This window comes from Lepidochelys olivacea, assembly GCF_965140295.1.
Source record: "Lepidochelys olivacea isolate rLepOli2 genome assembly, chromosome: 1".
Classification (NCBI taxonomy): Eukaryota; Metazoa; Chordata; order Testudines; family Cheloniidae; genus Lepidochelys; species Lepidochelys olivacea.
The window spans coordinates 291,642,519-291,667,470 of record NC_140411.1 but is presented as its reverse complement, the minus strand read 5'-3'; the positions used below and the strand labels follow the sequence as shown (position 1 = coordinate 291,667,470).

The following is a 24,952-nucleotide window of genomic DNA, read 5'->3' as shown; positions in this document are numbered from 1 at the left end:
CAGGAGTTCTGTTTGATTACATGGGCTGTGACACTTATTCCATCTGACCTTGGGAATCACTTGACCATCTAGCACTTCTGCCATAGAAAAATATGCTATGTTTAAACTGAGCTTTCCAAGATAAAAAGAAAGGAGTACTTGTGGCACCTTAGAGACTAACCAATTTATTTGAGCATGAGCTTTCGTGAGCTACAGCTCACTTCATCGGATGCATACCATGGAAACTGCAGAAGACATTATATACACACAGAGACCATGAAACAATACTTCCTCCCACCCCACTGTCCTGCTGGTAATAGCTTATCTAAAGTGATCATCAAGGTGGGCCATTTCCTGCACAAATCCAGGCTTTCTCATTCCCCCACCCCCATACACACACAAACTCACTCTCCTGCTGGTAATAGCTCATCCAAAGTGACCACTCTCCCTACAATGTGCATGGTAATCAAGGTGGGCCATTTCCTGCACAAATCCAGGCTTTCTCACTCCCTCCCCCCCCCGAACACACACACAAACTCACTCTCCTGCTGGCAATAGCTCATCCAAACTGACCACTCTCCAAGTTTAAATCCAAGTTTAACCAGAACGTCTGGGGGGGGAGGGTAGGAAAAAACAAGGGGAAATAGCATAATGACTTAGCCACTCCCAGTGACTTGCATAATGACTTAGCCACTCCCAGTCTCTATTTAAGCCTAAATTAGTAGTATCCAATTTGTAAATGAATTCCAATTCAACAGTTTCTCACTGGAGTCTGGATTTGAAGTTTTTTTGTTGTAAGAAAGTGACCTTCATGTCTGTGATCGCGTGACCAGAGAGATTGAAGTGTTCTCCGACTGGTTTATGAATGTTATAATTCTTGACATCTGATTTGTGTCCATTTATTCTTTTACGTAGAGACTGTCCAGTTTGACCAATGTAAATGGCAGAGGGGCATTGCTGGCACAGGATGGCATATATCACATTGGTGGATGTGCAGGTGAACGAGCCTCTGATAGTGTGGCTGATGTTATTAGGCCCTGTGATGGTGTCCTGAATAGATATGTGGGCACAGTTGGCAACGGGCTTTGTTGCAAGGATAGGTTCCTGGGTTAGTGGTTCTGTTGTGTGGTATGTGGTTGCTGGTGAGTATTTGCTTCAGGTTGCGGGGCTGTCTGTAGGCAAGGACTGGCCTGTCTCCCAAGATTTGTGAGAGTGTTGGGTCATCCTTCAGGATAGGTTGTAGATCCTTAATAATGCGTTGGAGGGGTTTTAGTTGGGGGCTGAAGGCGACGGCTAGTGGCGTTCTGTTATTTTCTTTGTTAGGCCTGTCCTGTAGTAGGTGACTTCTGGGAACTCTTCTGGCTCTATCAATCTGTTTCTTCACTTCCGCAGGTGGGTATTGTAGTTGTAAGAAAGCTTGACAGAGATCTTGTAGGTGTTTGTCTCTGTCTGAGGGGTTGGAGCAAATGCGGTTGTATCGCAGAGCTTGGCTGTAGACGATGGATCGTGTGGTGTGGTCAGGGTGAAAGCTGGAGGCATGCAGGTAGGAATAGCGGTCAGTAGGTTTCCGGTATAGGGTGGTGTTTATGTGACCATTGTTTATTAGCACCGTAGTGTCCAGGAAGTGGATCTCTTGTGTGGACTGGACCAGGCTGAGGTTGATGGTGGGATGGAAATTGTTGAAATCATGGTGGAATTCCTCAAGGGCTTCTTTTCCTTGGGTCCAGAGGATGAAGATGTCATCAATATAGCGCAAGTAGAGTAGGGGCTTTAGGGGACAAGAGCTGAGGAAGTGTTGTTCTAAATCAGCCATAAAAATGTTGGCATACTGTGGGGCCATGCGGGTACCCATAGCAGTGCCGCTGATCTGAAGGTATACATTGTCCCCAAATGTAAAATAGTTATACATGCTACGAGGGGCCACGGCAATGGTTCCCTCAACCCACCCAGCAATATTGTTAACCTATCCAACTGTACTCTCAGCCCAGCAGAAGCAGCTATCCTATCTCGGGGCCTCTCCTTCTGCCCCTCCACCCCCACGAACATGATACAGTTTGTTCGTGCAAAGATCCCAAAACTCTAAGTTAATTGACATTTATATTGTGCCAATAGCATGCCCGACACTTTAAAGATGTGTGAAGACAGACACCCTACCCCCATCTGAGCGTTGATGTATGCACAGACTTGCCCCAAAATAGCTAAATCAGTTTTAATTCACACCTTTTGTTACCACAGTGTCAGTCTGGGGGTGGACATTCTTCTTGGGCGATAACAGTGTTTGATTTTGCTTAAATTGGAAAATTGCTTTAAACTAAATTGATGTAAAATGGACAAGCTACATAAGAACGGCCATACTGCCTCAGACCAATGGCCTATCTCGCCCAATATGCTGGCTTTAGACAGGTTTCAGAGTAGCAGCTGTGTAAGTCTGTATCCGCAAAAAGAACAGTGGTCAATGCCAGATGCTTCAAAGGGAATAAACAGAACCGGGCAATAATTGAGGGAGCCATCCATCATCTAGTCCCACAGCATCTGGTAGTCAGAGGCTTTGGGTTTGCAGTTTTGTTATAACCCTGTTGGTCCCTGGCTATTAGAGAGACAGAAACATAAGCCACTTCTGTTTCCCAAGAAGAGTATCTGTACACCCAGACTTGGCCCGAAATAACAAGAAGTGGGAGTTAAAATGGTTTTTGTTGCCCTGGTGCTAGTTTGAGAGCAGAGCAGCTCTTAGACAGGGGCAGGGTCTCTGTCTTCGCTTTTCCTGCTCAAGTGCCTGGCTGGCAGCTTATTGGCACAGCGTAAGTAATCAACGCTCTGAAGTTGTGGGGTTTTGAGCCATCAAACTGGCCCTCCCACTGCGCTGGCTTCTTCCTTCCGCGTTACCGCTCCCACTCTCACCCCGGGCGGCCAGGTGTCCATAACAAAGGCTTGCGCGGGCGCTGGATGTGGAGTTCGTCGCAGAGAAACGAACTGCTCAGGGCAGGCTCTGCAGGAGACGGTGCCTCCGCCCAGCTCACCTGCTGTTCGGGGACTAAAGTCCATCCCAGCCCCAGGTGAGCCGGAAGAGGCGCCGGGGGGGTTCCGGGCTGTTTGCATTGCACCACCCGGCCCCTCCTGCGAGGCGGGGGCGCTGCCGGCCGCCAGGCCAGTCCCTGCTGCCGGGGGAGGAGGCAGGGGCGAGGGCGGCGCCGTAGCCGGAGCTCCCCTTTGGGCTGCGCTGCCCCGTGTGAACTTGTGCTGCAGGGAGGCTGGGCAGGCGGGTGCCGGCTGCGGCAGCCGCCTCAGCTGTTGCGCCCGCGTCCCGGAGGCCTCGGGAGGGAGAGCAGCGGGCCCCCATGCGGCGGCAGGGAAGGGGGTCTCCGCCTGCGGGCCCCTGCCACAGCAGCGGCGGCCGCTGACGCTGCCCTGGGCTAGCAGCATGAGCAGCGGCTACAGCAGCCTGGAGGAGGAGGAGTCCGAGGAGTTCTTCACCGCCCGCACCTCCTTCTTCGGGAGGCCCCCGGCCAAAGCCAGGCCCGATCTGCAAGTGAGTGCAACGTCCCCGGGCCGGGGCAGCCCCGGCCGCTCCCCCCGGCGGGCGGGCAGCGTGTGCAGCCGGGCTGGCCCAGATCCTCGGGCTGTGCCCTGGCTCGCCCCGCTCCCGGCTGCCGCCCGCCTCCGGCCAGCCGCTCGCCAGGCACTGATCCCACCCGGCTGCCTCATTTCAGGCCTCCACGTGTCCCGGGCCCGGCTGTGAGGCAGCCGCAGAAGTTGCCGATGTCTTTTCCACCCCAGCGGAGCTCCTTCCCCCTGTGGGGACAGGGAATATTTGCCCTTGGTCCTCACTGGGACCCCCCTGATTTAGAAAATGCTCTGTAGGGGAGCTGTGGAATAAGCTCCTCCGTGTAAAGGCTGGGATAGTGCATGCACAGCCTGATCCGCATCGCCCTGGTCAGGGCCAGGGTCCGACCCCGCTGTCCGGTCCTGCCCTGTTAGTAATTGTTGCATGGATGCAGTGGAACAGCCACTAAACCTGAATAGGTTTCAGAATAGCAGCCGTGTTAGTCTGTATTCGCAAAAAGAAAAGGAGGACTTGTGGCACTTTAGAGACTAACAAATTTATTTGAGCATGAGCTTTCGTGAGCTACAGCTGATTGCATCCGATGAACTGAGCTGTAGCTCACAAAAGCTTATGCTCAAATAAATCTGAATAGGCGTTAACCCAGCTCCAGGATTGCCTGGTAGCCGACAAGAGTGGGTGACATATTCCAGGCACCGAGATCAGGAGCATCTGTCTCCTTATTCCGCCTTAGGTGGTAATGAGCCATCCTCCTCTCTAGAGGTAACACTGATACCTCCTCTGCACCCTTCCAAACCCAACCCCTTCCCTCCCAGTAAACCCTCTACCCCTCTGGATTAAGATGGATATAAAATACTGAAATAAAGGTTTTCAAATATTCTGTTACAGATAAGCCATGATCAGTAATTTGAAACAGTATGCACATGGGATCTCAACGGTTAATGTATTAAATGTGTTGCAGTTCTCTTTTTAATCTGATCTGTTAGACTAAGGTGTGACTTGACAACTTGTTTTCTTTAGTGTTAGTGCTGGAGGCATGTTCTATAAATGGCAGTATGGCAGATTTTTCTTCTGTATATTGAATTGAAATGAAATAAAAATAGATTATGTGTACTGACTTCAATGCTTTAGATGTCCCAAAGTGCATTACAGACACTTCAGATACTGATGCTGGGATAGCAATGTGGCATCATTAAGTGCTCTGCAACAATTCACACAGCCTGGATATGAAATAATGCTTACTGAGAGAGGATCTGGCCAACATTCCTTTACTCCACTTGGGGAAATGTCTTGGAATCTTTAATATCCAATACATGTAGGGAAAGGACACAAGTTTTAATAGTGCCGCAGACCCTAATAGTGCTCAACAAGTATAACGCTGGATATGTTTGTTAAAACTGGGACTTGAGCTCTCTGGTCTGGTTTAGAAGTAAGAGTGCTACCGAGAGGGAGCACACTGACACTAGATTAATAATTAATTTAATTTAACAAATATTTTGATTAGGAGTTTACATTTTTTTTTTGGATACTTTTGTGTTTTACTTTTTGTGACAGGCAACCAGATACCAGGCTAATGGACAATCTTATACAAACTTAGATAAACTCAAAATTCTTCAGTGTGAAAACAAAGTTATGGAGCCTGGGTGTTGAGATAAAAATCACAATTTCCTGGTAGTGAGTAATCATGCTCTCAGTTTTCTGTTTCCAGCTTTCCTTTTAGTTGTAGTGTGGCTCTGTACTTTTATTTGTTTTTTTTTTAAACTCTCCTAAAGGGTCAGTACTGGCGTATTATCAAATAGATATTTCATTAACTAGGTGTACCTTAGTCTTATGAGTTCAAAATACTGCAAGTTTGGAGGTTTGAAAATGAAGCAGCAGCAACCCACCTCTACCAGTACCAGGATTCAATTAAAAAATGTTCAATAGATGCAGTGTCCCACAAAAGATGCAAAATAGGGGTCCAGCATTCCATAGTAAACTTTGTTCCTCTTTTTTTGATTGTCTTTAATCAGGGGATTCAGCCCTCCCTCATTAGTCTTTCTGCTTCCCGAAGCCTGAGTTGGCTTTTCTAGAGATGCAGAAAGAAAAGGAGTACTCGTGGCACCTTAGAGACTAACAAAGAGATGGTTCTTCTTGTCTTTGGAAACTGATGAGCCATTGTTTCTTTGTGCGTCTTTTCTTAGTGGAGCTCTGCTTCCATTCCCCCCTCCCCCTTTTTTTTTTTTTAAATGTTCCCTTTTAAGCCTGGGCTACACCCACTACAGAGTTAGGTTGACGTAAGGCAGCTTACATCGACGTAACTCTGTAGGTGTCTACACTAAAATATAGCTCCCACCAATGTAATTCACCCACTGCACCAACTTAATAACTCTAGCTCCACGAGAGTTAGGTCGAAGTAGTTAAGTCGATGCAGTCTGAATGTAGATACTGCATTGCTTATATCAAATGTTGTGGCTTTTCCAAAGCCATCCCACAATGCCCCACACTGACCATTAAATCAGTGGAGGCACTCCTGGTGCGGGCGTGCACCATCGACACGAGGAGCAGAGTGTGGACATGCAAAAGTGGTTTAATTACTGCGTTGGCTGTATGTTGATATAATTTAGATCAACTTAATTTTGTAGTGTAGTTTTGGCTTTTGTTTTTATTTCTTTTCACTTTCTTACTACTCCTTCTTACCACTGTTCATCTTCCTCTCCTGTGTTGTTAGCAGTTGTAGGCCTTGTGCCTGCAAGCTATGTCCAGGCAAAACTCTGCTCATATGAGTCTTCCCATTGAAGACTATTCACGTGAGTAAGGCTAGACAGTGTTTGCCCTTGTGTCTAACATTAAAGCTCTTACCAGCAATAAATGTTTCACCTAGTAGCACTTCTAGTGTCTAATCCAGAAATGATGCTTGATAGTGAAACAACACGTTGTCACAGAGTACAAACAGTGAGACTTTGATATTGGGCAGCCTGAAATAGAATTCAGCTATATCCGTGACTCTGCAGTCCCAGAAATACTCAGCTAAATATTTCTACTCACAAAGCTTATGCTTATTATCAGTTGCATTGGTCCTCCTTTTTTGTTTAACCGAACAGAGATTTCAATGGTCATGTGACTACTGAAAGATTCTTTTCCCTGGAAGGGAAGCTGTCATAATAAGGCTCTTTGTGTATATATGAGGATGTTACTTTGGTTTGGGTTTGAGGCGTAGTCAAAAAGGCATGGTAAATCCCCTGATAGCTAGCGGGCAGCTACAAGTTGCTGTTCCTATGTCTCTTTTCAAATGCACAGGCTGTAATTTTGCAGTTCTTTCTCCCCCCCACCCCCGCATAAGACTAACCAGTGGTACTCATATTTAAATGTAATCAATTTAAATGCTCCATCTTAACTTTGTTTTACACCTCTCTGTACACACCCACCCAAAAGAAAGAGTGAAAACTTTTAGCTTACAGCTTTGCATGCAGAGAGACATATTGTACTGGCTTGCAGGCTTCTTTTGTCTGTCTAAAGAAATCAGCACTCACGTTGGATCTTTAGGTCATGTTTAAGTTGCTAAGGGGGCAGGGAGAAAGGAATTGGAAGCAAAGATCAGTTAATCTGTATAATTAGTGGACTATTGAATTTTTTTCCTGCAGTTAATAGGCTGCCCACCATAACAACAGGAATTAAGTTGCATAACAAGAGGAATTAAATGAAACCACTTCTGGGATAGAAGTTTAAAAATCTCATAATGGCCCCTCTTTATATCTTTATAAAGTGCAATGTCTTCAGTGGAGTTCTTTAAAAACAACGTAACAGGTTATTATGTCTCCCTTTTTTTCCTTTTCCCACCTTAAAAAAAATCTAAATGGAACTACTGAAATTGAAATAATGTGAGATGAAACCCTATTTGTTGCATCACATTGCTGTCGCTGAGTTTGAGCACTGTCTCTTCAGGGCAGGGATCTTGTCTTCATAGCTGTCTGTCAAGTGTCTATTGTGCTGTTGGTACTCTATAAATAAGAAGCATTTTCCCTTTCATGTAGTACAGATTGCAATTAATGGTCCTACTATATGACACGAAGCAATTAAAGGGGCACTCTTGGAGGTGGTAGATCCCAACTTGAATGCCATGTCCATGTCATTATTCACATGTATGGCTTTTTTTTCTTCCCAAAACTAAAGCTTTAATGCTTTTCTTTTAGAATAAATACTTTTTCCAAATTCCGTCAGCCTACCATTGTAACACTGCATGCTGGAAGAACACAAAGTTTTGATATAAAGTCAAATGAAATCACTACTAAGCTTCCAAGGGGTTGTTATGCAAACATAGTAGCTTTTACAGGATTTCTAAGTAAATTAAAGTATTTAATAGTCAAACTAATTATCTCAATTTTTCAAATTAAATCAGTCATCTTATCAAAAGGGAAATTAAGCTGGGAAGAAAATATGTTTTCATGGTTAGGGTAGGGTACTCAAAATGCAGCTTGCTTTGTGCCACATTGTGGCCCATGGAAGGGGATATTACGGTACTTTTTTCTGTGCTTTCTCATATCGTCTGTGGTACCAGTAACACAGAGACAGAAGGAACTGTGGAGGGACTAGACTATATAAATATCGAGGAGGGCCTGGACTACTGTAGCTCCTTGTATCACTGTTATATGTTTTCTAGATGAAATAGGAAGAACTGTAGAAAGTTGGGTTCAGCCATTGAGACTATTAGTATGTGAAGTTATTCAGGTGTGTAAGTCTCCGCAATATCAGGTCTTGTAACTTTATATGATCTAGTCTGTGTGGGTCTTCCATTCCCTGTGCAATGTTTCTCAAACTTTTGAAAGTTGAGCCCCTTCTTCAGGAAAGCACAATCATGTCTGCAAACCTATCAGGTGGTGTTAGAGGCCTACGGATCTTCATTTATACATCTTTCTATGCCTTCCCAGCTAGTCCTGTGCATTCCCCCATTTTGGGAAATTCTGATGTAGCTCTTCATTAGACTTCCTTGCTTTTCTTCCAGGCTTTGATAACTGGGGAAATAGTTAAGTGTTGGTATTTAAAGTATCCTCACTGGAATCCAATGTAGCACTACATTGAAATGCCTGGGACAGTTCATATCTCCGAGCTATTGTTTCAGACTTTCTCCATACTAATGCAGACAGCCATGCATTTGGTTACAACTTGCTTGACATTTTGAAGGTTTTCTCATTGCACTTTTCACCCACTTCATAGGGCCTCGTGAAGTGTGCACGTGGGTGTTTTCCATTTCTTTCCATCAGTCTTAGATATTCTTCCCCCGCGAATCCTCATTCCCTACGTCCTGTCTTAGTCTTTCTTGTCCCACTTCTCCATTCTAGATCTTGGTTCCCTCCCTCCCTTTTCCTCTTACAGGTACAGGGCCTTCATGGCCTCTCTTGCCCTTCCCAAGAGTCAAATTGTGGTTTCTTCCTCTGCATTGTCTACATTATGAATCTGATGCTGGCTTTATACTTTAATGTCCACAATTAGTCTGAATTTCACGTCAGTTGGCCATTGTGACCCTTTCTACAGAATCCCATGGAGTTTCCTCTCAGTAACATTCAGTGGAGAAAACATCTCCCCTGATGATAAGAACAAATGAGGATTCTATTTTTAGATTTTCTTTTTACCCTGAAAGGTTAGACTTTTTTGACAAGCAGTCATGAAGTTTACTGGATATTTTTAGTTTTACTTTTAATAATGTGGCTTATTCTCTTTATAATTCCTTTGGCAGTCAGTGGATATTATGCTATAAAACTTCTTTCTTACAGCTAAAAAAACTGAAAGTCAAGAGAGACCTTTTAACTCTGTAGTGATGAACATAGTACAAAACCCAGGACAAAAATCAGTTGCTGTCCATACTGCTCTTGTTTTAGCCAAGAGGAGACCGTGCGCTCCATCCACATACTTTCTCTCCATACCCATGCTGGGAAAGGAGATGCTAAAAGGTCTGAGAGCTTTTTTTATGTATATAGGTGAAAATTGACTCTGACTGCCAACATCACTAATGGAGCAAACCTTTTTGAGGTTCATGTTTGTATCTCTTGTTTGTATCTTTTTTTGTTACTGTCATTGGGCAGACTGGTGTGGAGTTTAGGTGCATGTTGCTTGCCTTAGACAGAGCCACCAGCAAAACCAGCAGGTGCTTGGGGCAGCACATTTCTAGGGGCGGCGTTCTGGTGCCGGCCCTGCCGCCCCTAGAAATGTGCCCCAGCTCGCCTCCGCCCACTCCCCTGAGCGAGCCACCGCTGCTCTGCTTCTCCCCCCGCCCCGGCTTGTCACGCGCGAAACAGGTGTTCTGCACGGCAAGCCTGGGAGGGAGGGAGGAGAAGTGGAGCGGCAGCGTGCTCGCGGGAGGCGGAGGTGAGCTGGGGATGGGAGCAGTTCCTCTACCCCCCCCCATTACTTCCTGCAGGGCCCTTCCCCCTCGCTCACCTCTGCTCTGCCTGCTCCCCTGAACGCGCTGCCTCTCCCTCGCCTGAGAGGGAGGGGGAGAAGCGGAGCGGCGGTGAGCTAGGGTGGCAGGTTGTGGTGGGGAGCCGCAGGAAGCAATGTGTGGGAGGCAATGCGGCATGCCCGGGGGAGGAGGTCGGGCTGGGGATTTGGGGAAGGAGTTGGGAAGGGGCGGAGTTGGGGAGGAGCCAGGGGCGGGGGGGCACGAAAAAAAGCAGGGGCAGCCAAAAATTTTTTTGCTTGTGGCTGCAAAAATCCTAGAGCCGGCCCTGGCCTTAGAGCAAGGTTGATGTGCTTTTAGCATTAAATCTTTACCCACCCATGCATTTGTAACAATCTCAGAAGCTCACAGAGTACTTTTCAATCAAAATGTCTTAACATGTACATTAGGTGTCTTTTTTTGTACATAGCAGAATTATTGCAAGTGGCTTACTATAAACTGAGCATGATCACAGTTGGGGTCTGATATTCATGGGATTGTATTTTGGGGGCTTATCTCATGTCAGTACCTGAATTCCAGAAATGAGGTAGAAGTTCCTAACTTGTGTCCTAAATATTTTGCTTGCTGGTAGGAGATGAGTGTAATGTCCCTAAGATGGTTTGAGTTACTGGAACATCTAACCTGTGCTGTTACACTCGGCAAATCAAATTAAAGGTGTCCTAGCTTACGTGCAGTGACATTGTAGATAGAAGAACAGGGCACGGAGAAAGGATAGTGTGCAAATGGGGTGACTAAAATGTTATCCCTTTACTTTGTTTCCTTCTACCATATCAATGCACGTAGGCCCTTCTCCTGAAATCTGATCTGTTTGAGCAAACCCTTGCAGAGCCTCACTCGTGTGCTATAGGATTTGTTAGAAATTTCAGGCTGGTGATAGTCATGTACGCCAAACATGCACTGACACGTCTTGTTCAGTTACAGAAGACCTTTGATTTAATAGATCTAAGTGTTGAAGTACAGTAACTAGACGCGTTGTGCTGAAGAGTTCATAAGTCGTCAGAAGTGTACAGTATATCTCTATGGTTAGACATATAGATTTCAGTATTCCACTATAATTTTGCCAGGTGGTAACATATGGTTAAGGTTCAGAAATGTCCTCTAGACTTCGTTTTCTAGTCTAAAAGACTCCAAGTGTCCAGCCATCAGTAGGAGTGTTGGGTGTGTCCCTCTGAGTACACCTATTGTAGACGGAATGAGTAGGCCACAGGGGCATCTGAATTAGTGAAAACAAAGTAAATAGTAACTACTAATAACTGCTTAATGGGGAAGAGGGGAACCCTGTCCTCCTAATCTTCTTTTCTGCTGTACACGTCTCTGTATAAACAGTATCAGGGCAGCCAGAGGTAGGAAGAGATGCAGATGCTCACTGATGGCTGGAGTTTGACACACACACAGATGCAGAGAGACACAGAGATGCACACAATATTCTGTGTGTGTGTGTGTGTGTGTGTATGAGAAAAGGAAAGTTGAAACGGATACTACTTGGAAAAGTATCTTGTCACAATGTGCAAAAACCATTAACGCCGGTATGGATTAACAGTTCTGGGTAAACCTATTAGAAGAAGATTTGAAGTGAGGCAATAGATGTGTAATGCAGCACAGACTCGTAGCAATATCCTTAGGAGCAAATCTAAGCAATTTAAGTGTCATAAAGGTATAATTGAGGTGGACAAATCCCGTTGCCTTACATCCAAGAATCTGGACTAAATTCTACTTTCATATATAGAAAAGTAAATCTGGAATGACATCCGTGGGATTGCATAGGGTGTAAGTAAGGGCAGAATTTGTCCCTCATTTTATATGCTCAATTTCTATTTGAGGGTAAAAATGGTAGAATTTGTGCAGCAAATTTGAAATAAGAACATTTGCAGAGCAATATCCATGTAGCTATAATTTTCCTCCTTTAAGGCTCCAGTTCAGCAAAGAGCATAAGCCCTTGCTTAAGTCCAGTTGACTTGAATGGAACTATAAACACACGCTTCAAGTTAAGCATGTACTTCACTCAGGCCTAAATTCAGCAAAGCACTGTTCTGTTGCTGTTGTAGTTAGTGCAACGTTGTCAAGAGGCATACATACATATAGATGCACACACAAATTTCCTACCACATGGTAGGTTTTAGTTGCTTTGGGACAAGTGACATCGCATGTGTTTTCTTTTATTCCTCCTGGGAAGAGTCGAGAATTGCTTTTCTGTAAGGTTGACAAAATGCAGCAGACGGTTTTGAAGAGTGTCCTGTACAACCTTGTATTTGGATAAGTTAAACAGTCATGTGCTTTTTGTAGCAAACCTCACATAGTGTGCAGGAGAGGAATCTGGGAGCCTGCATATAAACAGTTTGCTGCAGTCAGAGTAAAAGCAATAAGAGTTCCTCCATGTCTAGTTCAGAAGAAATGGCAAGTGTAAAATATCCCCACCCATGTGGGAGTATTTTACAGTTACCGTGTGTGGGGGGGGAGGGGTTGTTTTTGTTTTTTAAATCAAGGTCATTGCCCTTTGCTTCAAGGTTGCACTTACAATAGGGTTGATGTACTTACGGTGTGTTAGCATGTTATCTGTTTCATATTTATTGGGGTTTTATTAACAGACATTGTTAGGCTTGGTGTAGTTTGATCAAAATTTTCTGAAAAAGTAATTTGGCCATTTTTAACTTAAAGTTGGGGAGAGGGGAAGTCTGAGGATTTCAAAGACTGGTCTTGCTCTCTTTTCCCCTGTTTCCTAGACAGCTTTGAAAATTCCACTCTGTGTAACTGTTGAAAATGACATTTGGTAACACATTAGCCTTTCTTAAAATGAAATAATTCCTCTTCAAAAAGGTGTATAACAATAAAAGTAAATGTTCTAAAACCAATTGGATGTATGTTTTTATATGAGGTACAGAGCATGTGTAATAACTGCTTTTCCATCATGTTTTTCTGTGGGTTTTTGTTTGTTTGTTTTTTTTGTTTTGTTTTTTGGTCCTCCTCATTAGTTACTAAGTTTTAAGTAGTGCTGGCTGAAAATTTTCCATTGAAACTCTTTCCCAACAGGAAATTAGGCTTTCACCAAATGAAACTTTTTTAAAAAAATTCTGCTTTCCAGAAAAAATTTTGGCTTTTTTTTAAAAAGACAAACAAACATGAAAATAAACAATTTTGTCTGTAAATCAAAAAATTTGTATTCAGAAATAGCACTGTGGTACCGCATGAGAGTTGTGGTTTGGGTGACTCATGCCCTCATTCTATTTTATGGGTCAGATTCCCCACCTGGACTACATCTCCCATGATGGAACAGCAAGCAGGGAGATGGTGGTGCATCATGAGAGATGTAGCCTGGCCAGGGAGCTCAGCCCATACAGGAGAATGGGGGCATGAGGCACTGTGGCAGCAATTCCAAATAGAAATTCTTGGTTTTCATTCAGAAACTCAGAGTTTTTGACACTTTGTCCCAAAAAAGGAAAAAGTCAAATATTTTCTGTGGAAATTTTATATGAAAATGATTTTTTTTTTCATTTTTGTCTGAATTTTCGTGACTAAATTTTTTTTTATTTAGTGCTTGTTTCAATACAGTACTAATAATTACTCTCTGTTGTCTACAACTACTGTGGTTACTCCTGTTTATTAAGGCGTTGTATTGATCTAATTGTAGGTGTACTGTATTTCTGTGTGTGTGTACACTCTCCCCTTGCCATCTAGGTTCTTAAGTCATGACCCTCACTGGGGTATTTTAGTGGCCATGTCACTCCAAATATCAGGCAAAATCCTGGGATGCCCCCGGCCCACCTCCTTGGTGGATTGATTCTACTAAAGTGCTAGTGAAAACTGATGACCAGATCCTGCTCCCATGTAAGTTAATGATAAATTGGCCATAGACGTACATGGCAACAGGATTAGGCATTGAGTTAAAAAATTCAGGATTTAGTTTTTTGTTTTTAGTGGAAAAAGTGGGGGCTTTAAGTTTTTTATGTTATGTTAAGCTATCTTTGCAATATTCATACCAAGTTGTTAGGTAGTAACCTTTATTACAGCGCATGTCCTCTTATTACCTTTTTTTGTAACACGTGCACTGGACTACAGCTCACCACTTTAGAAAAGCATTTCAAGGAAAACAGTAGTATTTTTCATACTGTTTAACTACATTCTGAAGGATGATGTTAATCAGAGAGCAGAATTTATCTAAAACCCATACAGACTTGGTGGGATTATTTATTACTTTCATATACTCACGTATAAAGAAGTTAAGAAAATGGAAAGCTCTCTGCTTGTTGAACTAATCCCATCTAATTGCAAACATCAACCTTCAAATTCTTTCTGTGGCATATCTGGCAAATTCTATGTAAATTAATAGTAAGTGGCTGTGTTAATGATTTCAACATGACGTGATCATGCAACCTATGTATTCTGCGGTGCAATATAAGAGTAAAAATATGGTATGTATTACGTGACCTGTATTGGGTCATTAACTGCACGCACAGTGATTGCAGTGAATGGGATTGTGCGTGGTATAATACTATAGAGTGACTTAGTATAAGTGTTGATGCAAGACTTACTTGAAATAGATGTTACTTGGGCCACTGATGACAATGGGATTTTACATCGTTGAATTTTTGTGCACATAAATAAGAATACGTGAATGCTGACTTTTACCATTTCTGAAGCAGGTGATTAATTTGATTGCAACCCTGGTTAGCAGCAGGAGCAGAGTTAACTTGTAACAGCTCCCTTATTGAGCTGGTAAGTTAGGAACAGGAAGAAAAAGTATGGGGAATGGCAGAGTCCATCTTAGATATATACCAGCCACAGAGGGTGCCTCAATTGAAATAAAGGTTAAAAAGGGGTATTGCACTCTATATTTTTGGAGTGTGGGAGGTGTGACATACTGGATCACAATCCAGACTAGTTGTGGGCTGTGTCACCCCTACATTGTAACCTGGGGTGCCCTTTACATTGCCTTGGTGCTATAGCTTCCAACCTGGACTGCTCACAAGAGCCTCCAGTTTATAAGTCACTCTCAGATATGTCTGTGTATGCTGCAGCCAGCTACACATTGGCTCTCACCAACCTTGGTTATACTGCACAGTGACCCCAACACCCGCCCCCCCAGTCCTGGATCTTCTGGAAATTTATGTGCTCTACTGCCCAGGACAGTACACATTAAGTCCATTATTCATTTAAGGGAATAATATGCCAGTTTATTATTTTAAACCCACACACTTCAGCCTGAATGCACTGGATTAGATAAAACAGTAAAACAAGTTTATTAACTACAGAGAGAGAGAGAGATTTTAAGTGAGTACAAGTAATGAGGCATCAAAGTCAGAAATGATTACAAGAAAAATAAAGTTAAAACATTTACTAGTGCCTAACTTAACAAACTATATTAGATTCAAAGAAAGTTTTTTTCACCACATGCTCCAGCAGATTACTGACCAGTCTTACAGGTCAGGACTACCGTACCCTCCCCCCGGGTCCTGTATCATCTTAGGTGTATTGCCAGATGCAGACAGGGAGAGAGGAGGGTGTCTTAGGGTATCTGCCCCTTTTTTTTTATGGTCTTGTTCCCCCTTTTGAGAATTATTTTCAGCTGGCAGCAAAGTGACAGGCAGTCTGATGAAGAAAGGAAACTCTCTACTGTTTTTCTTTGCTAAGATGTAGATTTTTGTCCCTGCCCACTTCCTTGCCAAAGAATGGCCATTTAGCAGGTAATGGTGCATCAGCCTTGTTGACACCTGGCTGAGGCATCGGTTTGCCCTTTATCTCTGAGGAACTAGTTTAGCCATACCCAAATAAATGTGGGGGGAACATACTTCAGTCATGATTTCACCTTATATTCATAACTTTACATATAATGTTGCTATGTGCATTTTGCCATCACATTATTGCTCAGCAAGTTGAGTATTTAAATGATACTTCACAAGGCATACCTTGTGCAGACATCATTACAATAGTGTGTAGGGTGTGAAGACCAAGGTATATTCTGTAACAGGATCCTTGTTTCAAAGTGGCCAATAGGACATTGTGTCAGCCCTTGAGAACAAAATGGCAGGATGACATGAGGGGCCCAATAAGGGTCACTCTGGAGACTGGGAGGGAGTTTGTGATTGAAGTCTCTTTGCTACCTTAAGAAAGACAGACTGAAAAAAAGAAGGAAAGGGGACTACAGCCCTCTTGCTACAATGACTGACTTTAAAAGGGAAGTTCTTATCATTTATTATTTGTGTTACTATAGTGCCTATGAGCCGAGTCATGGGCCAGGACCCTATTCTGCTAGGTGATGTGTACACACAGCACAAAAGGAGGAGAGTTCCACACTTGCAGCACTACAGCCTCCGATCCCTGTACACAGTTATTGGCATTGGAAATATTCCAGGAGTTCAGTCGTAGGGGGCGTTATCAGTACAAATAATCTTACACTGCAAGTAATCAGGGCCCCATGTATTGTACTGCACAGAATTTATCCTTTTGCCACATGATTTGTGAAGCAGAACATAAGGCCTTTTTTTAAAATGAAAGGTTTCTCAGCTGTAACCTATTCTTCCCATTTATCATTGGCATTCCACCCATTCATGATTGCATTTGCATGTACAGCAATTGCTTACATGGAAAAGTAACATTATGAAAGCTTTGTTGAATTAATGTATTTTTAGCTGTCTTTCAGTGCAGTTTAGTAGCCAGAACCATGAAGGGCTAGTACCATATATCTAGCCAGCTCTTAAAGCACCAGTAAGTGCTCGAAGGACAACAGTCTGAGTTAAATACAGTATTTCGTCACTACATTATTCTGCTGTCCTCATTTAAACTCAGGTTCTATTTAATGGCCTTGCCCTTCTTAAATTCCTTTTTTTGCTCTTTACGTTGTGTTTATCTCATGTTGGTGCCTGACAGAGGCTCCACAAGTGTCATGATGCAATGTGCTGTTTCTCTCCACTGTCTGCTCCTTCCTCAAGGCCTCTGTTTTCGAGATGCAGGATGGAGAACTTCTGATATGCTCATTAAGGTGTGGGAGCAAAATCACTATCCACTTCTGATTTCAGTCTGAGCCCAGTTTGTGTTGCTACATGTCAGGTTTATCTGCAATTCTGTTATAAACACCTTCTTTAGAGATTCTGTATCTCTGCTGTAAAGATTTGCTCTGGGCTTTAACTTGTCTGACATGTTCTCAGCCTGGGAAATTTGTTTTTATAAAATTTGAAAAACAGTATTAGGATGTTCAGCCAATCGTGTGATCTGATTGGCTGAATGTTCTTTCATCCGTTATTATGAAAGAGGTATTTTACCATTAAAAATAAATAAATAAAGGTCTGTGGGAGTTAAAACTACCTAATGTTCAGGTCCTAATTCAAATATAAAGAAGTAAAGAAAGTAGAAAAATAGTTCATTTTTACAGTACCCATAGTTTTATATGGCTGTAACTACAGCATTGTTCTACAGACCAATCTCAGTAAAGAATGTTATCAAAGGTAAAAACACAGTATGAATGCTCCCATGCTAGTTCATGGCATTGTGCATTTTGATTTTGCGGTGGTGGCATGAGTTAGATATGGGTCTAGGACCTCAGCCTGGACTTATTTGTCTTAATTCTGAATTCTCTGGCTCTTGTGACTTAAATTCAGACAGCTAATATATTTAAAGTTATTTTTTTATTTAATATGATGGTGGTTCAATAGCGTTTTAAATCCAGGCAAACTGGCTCCCAGACTGGGCTAGCACACTCTTGAGCTTGGTCACAAGGTGCAAGAGATCATCTGGACAAATGGTTAAATATTTGGGGAAAACAATACTTGTATGTAGGTAGTAATTAGATGTGACATGACCCAGGTAGCTGCTAATGCAGCATACCCTACAAGGAATTTCCCTAGAGCTTAATAAACCAATAAGCCATGATAAAATGTGCATTAATAGCAACATAGACGAAATGATGGACATATTATAAATACTGAGAGAAAGAGTTATTGATTCTCAGCCTCTCAAAAATGTGGGCTAGAAAGAGCTTGACTATGAAACTGTTACTGTTTGGAAACTCCATTACAGCCAAGCTGTAAGAGATCCAATTGACCACACAGCAGATCTGGTAATACAATACTGCCTGTGAATACTTTCCTTCCAAAAACACATAAGAATCATAAGATATTAGTCCTGTGTTTTGTCACAATACTTCCTGGATAGCTTTCTCCAAAATCAATGGGTGAATTTGTGAGCTGTTTATAATAATGTTCAATAGCAGTGAAATCTATTGGCAGTGCTTTTTGCTGGCTTGTTCCCACGGGAAAACATTTGGTTTATTCTTAACTGCTATTACTGCATGACTTAATTGCAAAAAGTAAGCACAAAATTCTCCTGTTCAACACTGCAGCATCTATTGAGTTGAGTTCTAGGAAAGCACTTACATCATCTTTCCGTGTGCCATCTTGCAAATTGTTCTGCCACTTCTACAACTATAATGACAGGTTTATCTAAGAGCTTTAATTAAATGATTGGAAGAGGAGTTTTAGTTGGTCAGGTGTCTCTGATGTTGTTGTTCCATTGCTGCTCACAAGCATAGAAAGCAGCATGCCATGTCTTAAAATAAACATTAGAGGGCTAACTATGATATAAAGTGTTCTAGTGGAATGAAGATTATGAAATGCCTTTGTTAGCATCTTTTTAGTAGCTTTTTCTGTTTTCAGCACACATCTGTCTAGTCCATTGAATGATGCAGTATTTTACAGTAGGAATACCAGAGGAATTTGGTGGCTGGTGTTTTGTGTTAAGTGTAGGGTTGATATATTCTGCCTAAGTTGGCAGCTGCTTTTGATGCAGTTACAAGCTCACATGATACAAGTCTTATCTCAAGATGGGGAAACATGATTGTTTATACTGTGTTGAAAGGCTGATTGTTGTATGAAGTGAAACATCAAAGTGGTTTCCAAATGTAATATCAAGTTCTGAACTTTAAAACTCACAACTGGTTAAAAAAATTCTTCAAAGCATATTTATTTTTAATGAAGAAATAAATATATGCTCCCCACTCTTAGAGCTGAGCTCATAAAGTTCTAATTGTCACTAGGATATGAAGACCTAGCTTTTGAATTGTGAAAATAATAAATCCACAGCTAGACAGGTGTGTGGCTCAAGAATAAGATGATAAAATAACATGTTCCATGAAAATAGCATGGTATCTAGTTACCAGAAGTGCAACAGAGAGCCTAGTGGTTTTTCTTAAACAAAGTTGATGGGAGACCTGGAAAGACTTTTTTTCGCTTTGTAATTACAGCTCAAAATAGCTCCATAGGGGCTATGTTTAATGCGCTTATACTCTATCGTTGGTTTCAAATTTAAATTGGGGGCTCTAGTAGAGTGTTTAGTTTTAGCCTTGTCTCACTTATCAACATCAAAGCACTATCACAAAATGGAATAGAAGTTGTCCTTTCTCACAATTGGCCCAGTAATGGGATGTTGAGTTGTGTGAAGCAAACAAAAGACAAGACATAGCTGTATTTCCTTGCAGTCATCATTTCTGGTAGTGCTCACACATACTAGATGATGATGATGTGCTGGATGCTTTCCAAACAGAAAGGGAGGAGTGGTCTCTGCCCGAAGCAGCTCACAATCTAAAACCAGACAGAGGGTTGTGGAGACAATAGTTGAAGCTGTGTGTGATTAACGTTGTCCAAAGAGAGACTGTAAAGTGAAAAGGGGAAAAGGCCAAGGACCGAGCCTAAGGGTTGCCCCCAGATACTGTGAGAAAGGAGGAACCACCAAGAGAGATGCTGAAGGCAGAGTGAGAGAGGCAAGAGAAAAAACTCAGTGAAGATGTCAACAAAGGAGATGATCAACAATGTCAAAAGCAGCAGACAGATAAAGGATAATGAGGATGGAACAGAGATCCATGCTACAGTGTGTACTAGGAGATGGGGGGAGAGATGAAGATGAGTGATGGACGGTGATATTACAGCATCAGAAATCTGGTAAGTACAAAGCTTTGGTGCATTCAAGAGTATTTTCTTAGTTTGGAAATGTAATGTTAATGTTAATTATAACTGATCTATTAATTGTTTTAAGGCTTTGACTTAATTGTGCAGTGAGTGAGTACAGCCCCAGTGTGGACACAGTAGCTTGTGTTACTTTGCAGTGTGACTGCTCTCACTCAAACTAGGCTAGTTTGAGAAGAGTAACTTGGGTGCAGGTAACTCCAGTAAACTCTGCAGTCAAGACATGCACTTAGACAAGCTTCTTCACTTAATGTTTCGCAGTAATGTTACAGATAACCATAAGGTGGCATTGTCACTTGTCCCATGAATATTATTAATTTATTTTTGCTCTTCTTCCTGTATTTCATTGATTAGACATTAAGATTAACTAAACTGGAAAAAATTATATACATATAAGACAAGAATACTAGTTATATGCTGAGCAGGACCATAATAACCTAAATCTAACTTATACTTGCTACTTCATGATATAAAAAAAATTGCTTTATTCTATATTTATCTTTTATAAGTCTTTCTTCTGTGGCTTCAAAATTGCAATCTAATTGTAGTCCTTAAATATATGTTAGATGCAAGATTTTAGAAGCCATTTTGGTTTTTCATTTAGGGAACAATGAAAGAGTGGCTTCAACTTCACTTAAACTTAGTAACACTTTGTTTAAAAAAAAAAAAAAAAAAAAAAAAGTCCTGCCAAATCAGAAACTACATCTTGCACTCTTTGCCTGACTTGGATACTATAGTTATTCAAAAGTATTTCAAAATTTCTATTTCAGTAATGTATTTGCTAATAAACATTTAGTACTAAAGTCTTTGATTTACCTTTAAAACCCTGCAGGTGGTGGTGGGTTTTTTGGGGGGACGGGAGGTAGCGGGAGATGGGTGGAGAAAATATGTTGCATACGTGTTGAAAGGACTGCATATTACATCATTGTAGTTTCACATAACAAAATGTTAACATCTGAAGCCATCTGTCTGTAATTATTATTGCATTCATAGATTTGTGCCTTAGTCAAGTTATAAAATGATAAAGTAAGGCTTGAAAAACAGTGCTGTCTTCCCAAGGGTGAAGATGGATAACTCTGCCACCTACCCTACTGTAGAGACTACTGACCTAAGTGGTCTCAATGTTTACTGCTGTTTTTTTTAGAATTCTGTGAATTCAACAATTAAACCGACAAAAGTCTCAGTTCAGTTTCATTCTGCTGTTGCTCTGTAAGGATATAGAGCAGAAGTATCTTTCACTATGGCCAATAGGCTTAATCTTCATTGGTAGCTGGTGTTGGTTACATTTTTTTCAAGCCCTGTAAGAGAGTATTGGATTAATTGGTACAGTACATTAGTTGCTAATAGGCTGATGTAGAAGTTACTACAGTCACAACTGATTAATTTAGATTTGTATCCAAAGGTGTTAGTGTGCCACCAGTGTAATTTGTTTTGTCCTCTTTATTTGTTAATCTGCATAAAAATTGACTGTCAAGTGATTTGCATTAACTAGATCTAACCGTGTACTCTTTTACTACTTTCAAAGCACAATGGAAGTCAAACACATTAATCCTGCTTCAGACTCATAAGAAAATATTTTGACCAAAAATATATATATATATATATATATTTATTTATGGAAGGAAATTAAAACTTGTGGAAAAAATGTTCATTTCCTTTGAGTTTTTTAAAGGTTTCAAACAAATTAATGGGGAAAAAAAGCTGTTTAGTTTTCTTTTTTGGTATCTCTTCCCTTATTCCCCACCATCTCTCTCTTCCCCTTTTTTCCTCCCATCGGACCAGGGAAGCAAACGTTGGAGAAAACCAAAATATTTTCATTTTGTATTGCATTGAACATTATTATTTAATTGTAAAATCAAAAATTTCGATATGTTGGAGTGAAACAATTTTTGTTTTGTTTTGCCCAGTATATTTCAGGAAAAATACTGACCAATTTGTCTATGTATTTTTTTTATTATTATTTTTATCAAGGTCAGAACTATTAATATCAGCCCTTCTCTTGAAAGGGAGAAGACAAAAAATAGGACAAGACTCAGCTGAGTAAGGCACTGCTCATGACCAGGATTGTGGAGAATGGTTTAGTTTGAACCAATACCATATCTGGAATAGCTTAATTTTATAAAGTGTAAAATGATCTGCTCTTTTATGAGGATTAAAGCTAGTTTCTACCTTGATAACATTTAAACAGCAACTGCAGAGGAGAAAAGTTTTTTGTTTTGTGTTTGCCTCCCTCCCCCACTTCCCTTTTTGCCCTGACAAGTCTCTGAAACTGACTCTAGTAGGCCTATGTAAAAATACCTCAAACCTGCAGGTTGGTAACAAGGGACCCAATAATGATGAGAGGCTTAGAGCCTTCATCTCTTAATTGACTTCACCAAGGGCTTGTCTACACTTGCAGTGCTGCACCACTGTAGCATTAGTGAAGATGCTATGAACACTGATGGGAGGGGGAGGGCTTCTCCCATTGGCATACGTACTCTACTTCCCTGAGAAGCAGTAGCTGTGTCAACCGGAGAAGCCCTCCCCTTAACATAGCGCTGTCTACACCAGGGGTTAGGTTGGTATAACGCCATCGCTCAGGGATGTGGAAAATCCAACATAGTTTTACTGATATAAGTCTGTACTGACATAAGTGGTCTCAATAACTTGCAGGATGAGATTCGTTGTTAGCAACACCTTACTTGGGATAAATAAGGTATGCAGAGAAGGTGGATCTGTGAAATGGGTTTAAATGTCTTGATGTTTATAAAATGCAGTGTGGTTCTGCTTATTTGAATGCTTAAAGCCTTGTGTCTTCGCCTTGCTGAGAGATTGGCTCTGTGCTGTGCAGACAAGTCAGGGAAGAGCAGGTCAGTGTATTACTTTTTGTCATCTTTTCCCTGCACATGTTTTGGGGGTGTGTGTGGGAGATTGTACTTGTTGAGATATCTGTTGGACTGGCTTTGAAGTTGGTGCCATCACTTCCACCTTCGATATTTGTGCATATCTTTTTAGGCCTCTTTCATGGCTGTGCTTCCTTAAGAGGTCATAAAACATTACAGTGTAATTGCTTTTTAGAAAACATTAATTCCACTTTACAACAGACCTTTGTTAAGCAATTGTATTGGTAAACGTGAGTATTTGGGTAATTGTAGTTGCTCCTTTTATCAGACAATGATTGGTTAAAGCTGGAGCCAAGCTGCTTGAGAAAGACGAAGTCTTCGGTATGCTCAGGCTGTACTCCTACAAATATCTTGTTTGAGACCAAACATATAAGCCAGGAAATAGTGTGGAAGTGAGCAGGTGATTGAAGTCTGATATATTGCCGCTTTTAACAGACACATGCACACTTTTCTTTGTCGCTGCGTTGATGTAGAAAAGTGCATCATTTTATTTTGGGCCAGGCAAACAGTCATGGAGCACTGAGTGGAAGCTGGTCCATTCTGCCACCCTTTTTAGTTTTTTAGATTCTCTGCTAATGACCGTCTGAATTCTGGGAAAGCGTCCAAGTCTTTTACGCAGTCTGAAGTGCTTATCTCCTGAGATTTTTATTCTGTGCAAGAGAATACACAGATCTACTTAGAAAATGCCCACACTATCACAGTTATATGTCTAAGTAATCTGTCTCTCCCCCGCTACAGAGGGTGTGCAGTTACAATTCTCCTTGCTTTTTCTCCTTCTGGAAGCCTTTGGTTTTTCAGTTATTGCTCTTTTTTCCTTTTGTGGAGAAGCTGTTTCTGTTTTTTCATTTAGTAGTGTTGTGTGTTGACTGTGCATTACTCACAATTCAGGTGAACTCTGTCCTTTTATATTGTCTCTGGAGGAAAAAAATAATATAGCCAATGAGCAAAAGGAACTGCTATTTTTGTGTTTGTGTTTTGCTGTGCACTTACCCTTTAAATTATAATTTGAGTGGCTGCGAGGGATAAGACTGCACAAATATTTTTATTTTAGTAAAATAGTATCAAGAATAAACATAATCTGTACTAAATGTAGTCAATTAAAATAATGTTTAAAAAATATTTGTCTTGAAAGTCCCAAGCTCGCGCTCTCTCTGTCTGCAGAATGCAAACACCATTCAGTTCTTTAGGACAAACTGCCCTATATCAGTGCACTCTCACTGATACTGGAAGTCTCGTGCAGTGGTTTTCAAACTTTTTTTCTGATGAATGACCCAGTTGAAGAAAATTGTTGATGCCCGTGACCCAACAGAGCTGCGGATGAGGGTTTGGAGTGTGGGAGGGGCTCAGGTCTGGGGCAGAGGGTTGTGGTGAGGGCTGCGGGATGGGACTGGGAATGAGGGGTTCCGGGTGTCGGGGGGGGGGCTCTGGGCTGGGGCAAGGGGTTGGGGTGCAGGAGGAGGTCTGGGCTGGGGGCGCAGGCTCTGGGCTGGGTATGAAGGGTTGGGGTGCAGGAGGGGGCTCTGGGTTGCGGGGGCTCAGGGCTGGGGCAGGGAGTGGGGGTACAGGAGGGGATAGGGCTCTGGGGCGGGACTGGGAATGAGGGGTTTGGGGTGCAGGGAAGGGGCTTAGGGCTTGGGCAGGGGATTGGGGCACAGGATTACCTCGGGTGGCTTCCGGTCAGTGGTGCAGCGGGGGTGCTAAGGCAGGCTTCCTGCCTGTCCTGGCAACATGGACCGTGCTGTGTCCTGGAAGCAGCCAGCAGAAGGTCCAGCTCCTAAGTGGAGGGTTGCAAGCAGCTCTGCGCGGCTCTCACCCAAAGGCACCGCTCTCTCCTCCCTCCCCCCGGCTCCCATTGGCTTGGTTTCTGGCCAATGGGAGTGCAGAGCTGGTGCTCGGGGCAGGGGCAGTGCGTGGAGCCCCGTGGCCCCCCAGCCTAGGAGCCAGACCTGCTGCTGGCCGCTTCCGGGGCACAGCGCGGTGTCGGAAGAGGTAGGGACTAGCCTGCCTTAGCCAGGCAGCACCACTGATGGGACTTTTAACAGCCTAGTTGGCAATGCTGACCAGAGCCACTGCAACCCAGTGCCTTAAATTCCATGACCCAGTACTGGGTCACGACCTGCAGTTTGAAAACCACTGGTCTAGTGCACAGTAA

General features: G+C 42.4%; 1 protein-coding gene across 3 annotated transcripts in view; it reads left to right on the top strand.

Moving 5' to 3' along the window:
- Positions 1 to 24,952, top strand: part of RASSF3 (Ras association domain family member 3) — a 169,947-nt gene that overhangs the window by 92,584 nt on the left and 52,411 nt on the right. The window contains exon 1 of one of the 3 annotated variants that reach the window (XM_084639890.1): positions 3,269 to 3,505. The exons of the other annotated variants lie outside the window; for them this stretch is intronic. Coding sequence (XP_084496016.1) covers positions 3,398 to 3,505 — 108 coding nt within the window. The 5' untranslated portion in view covers positions 3,269 to 3,397. Of the gene's footprint in view, positions 1 to 3,268; positions 3,506 to 24,952 lie in introns of those variants that run through there. 3 annotated transcript variants of the gene reach the window in all.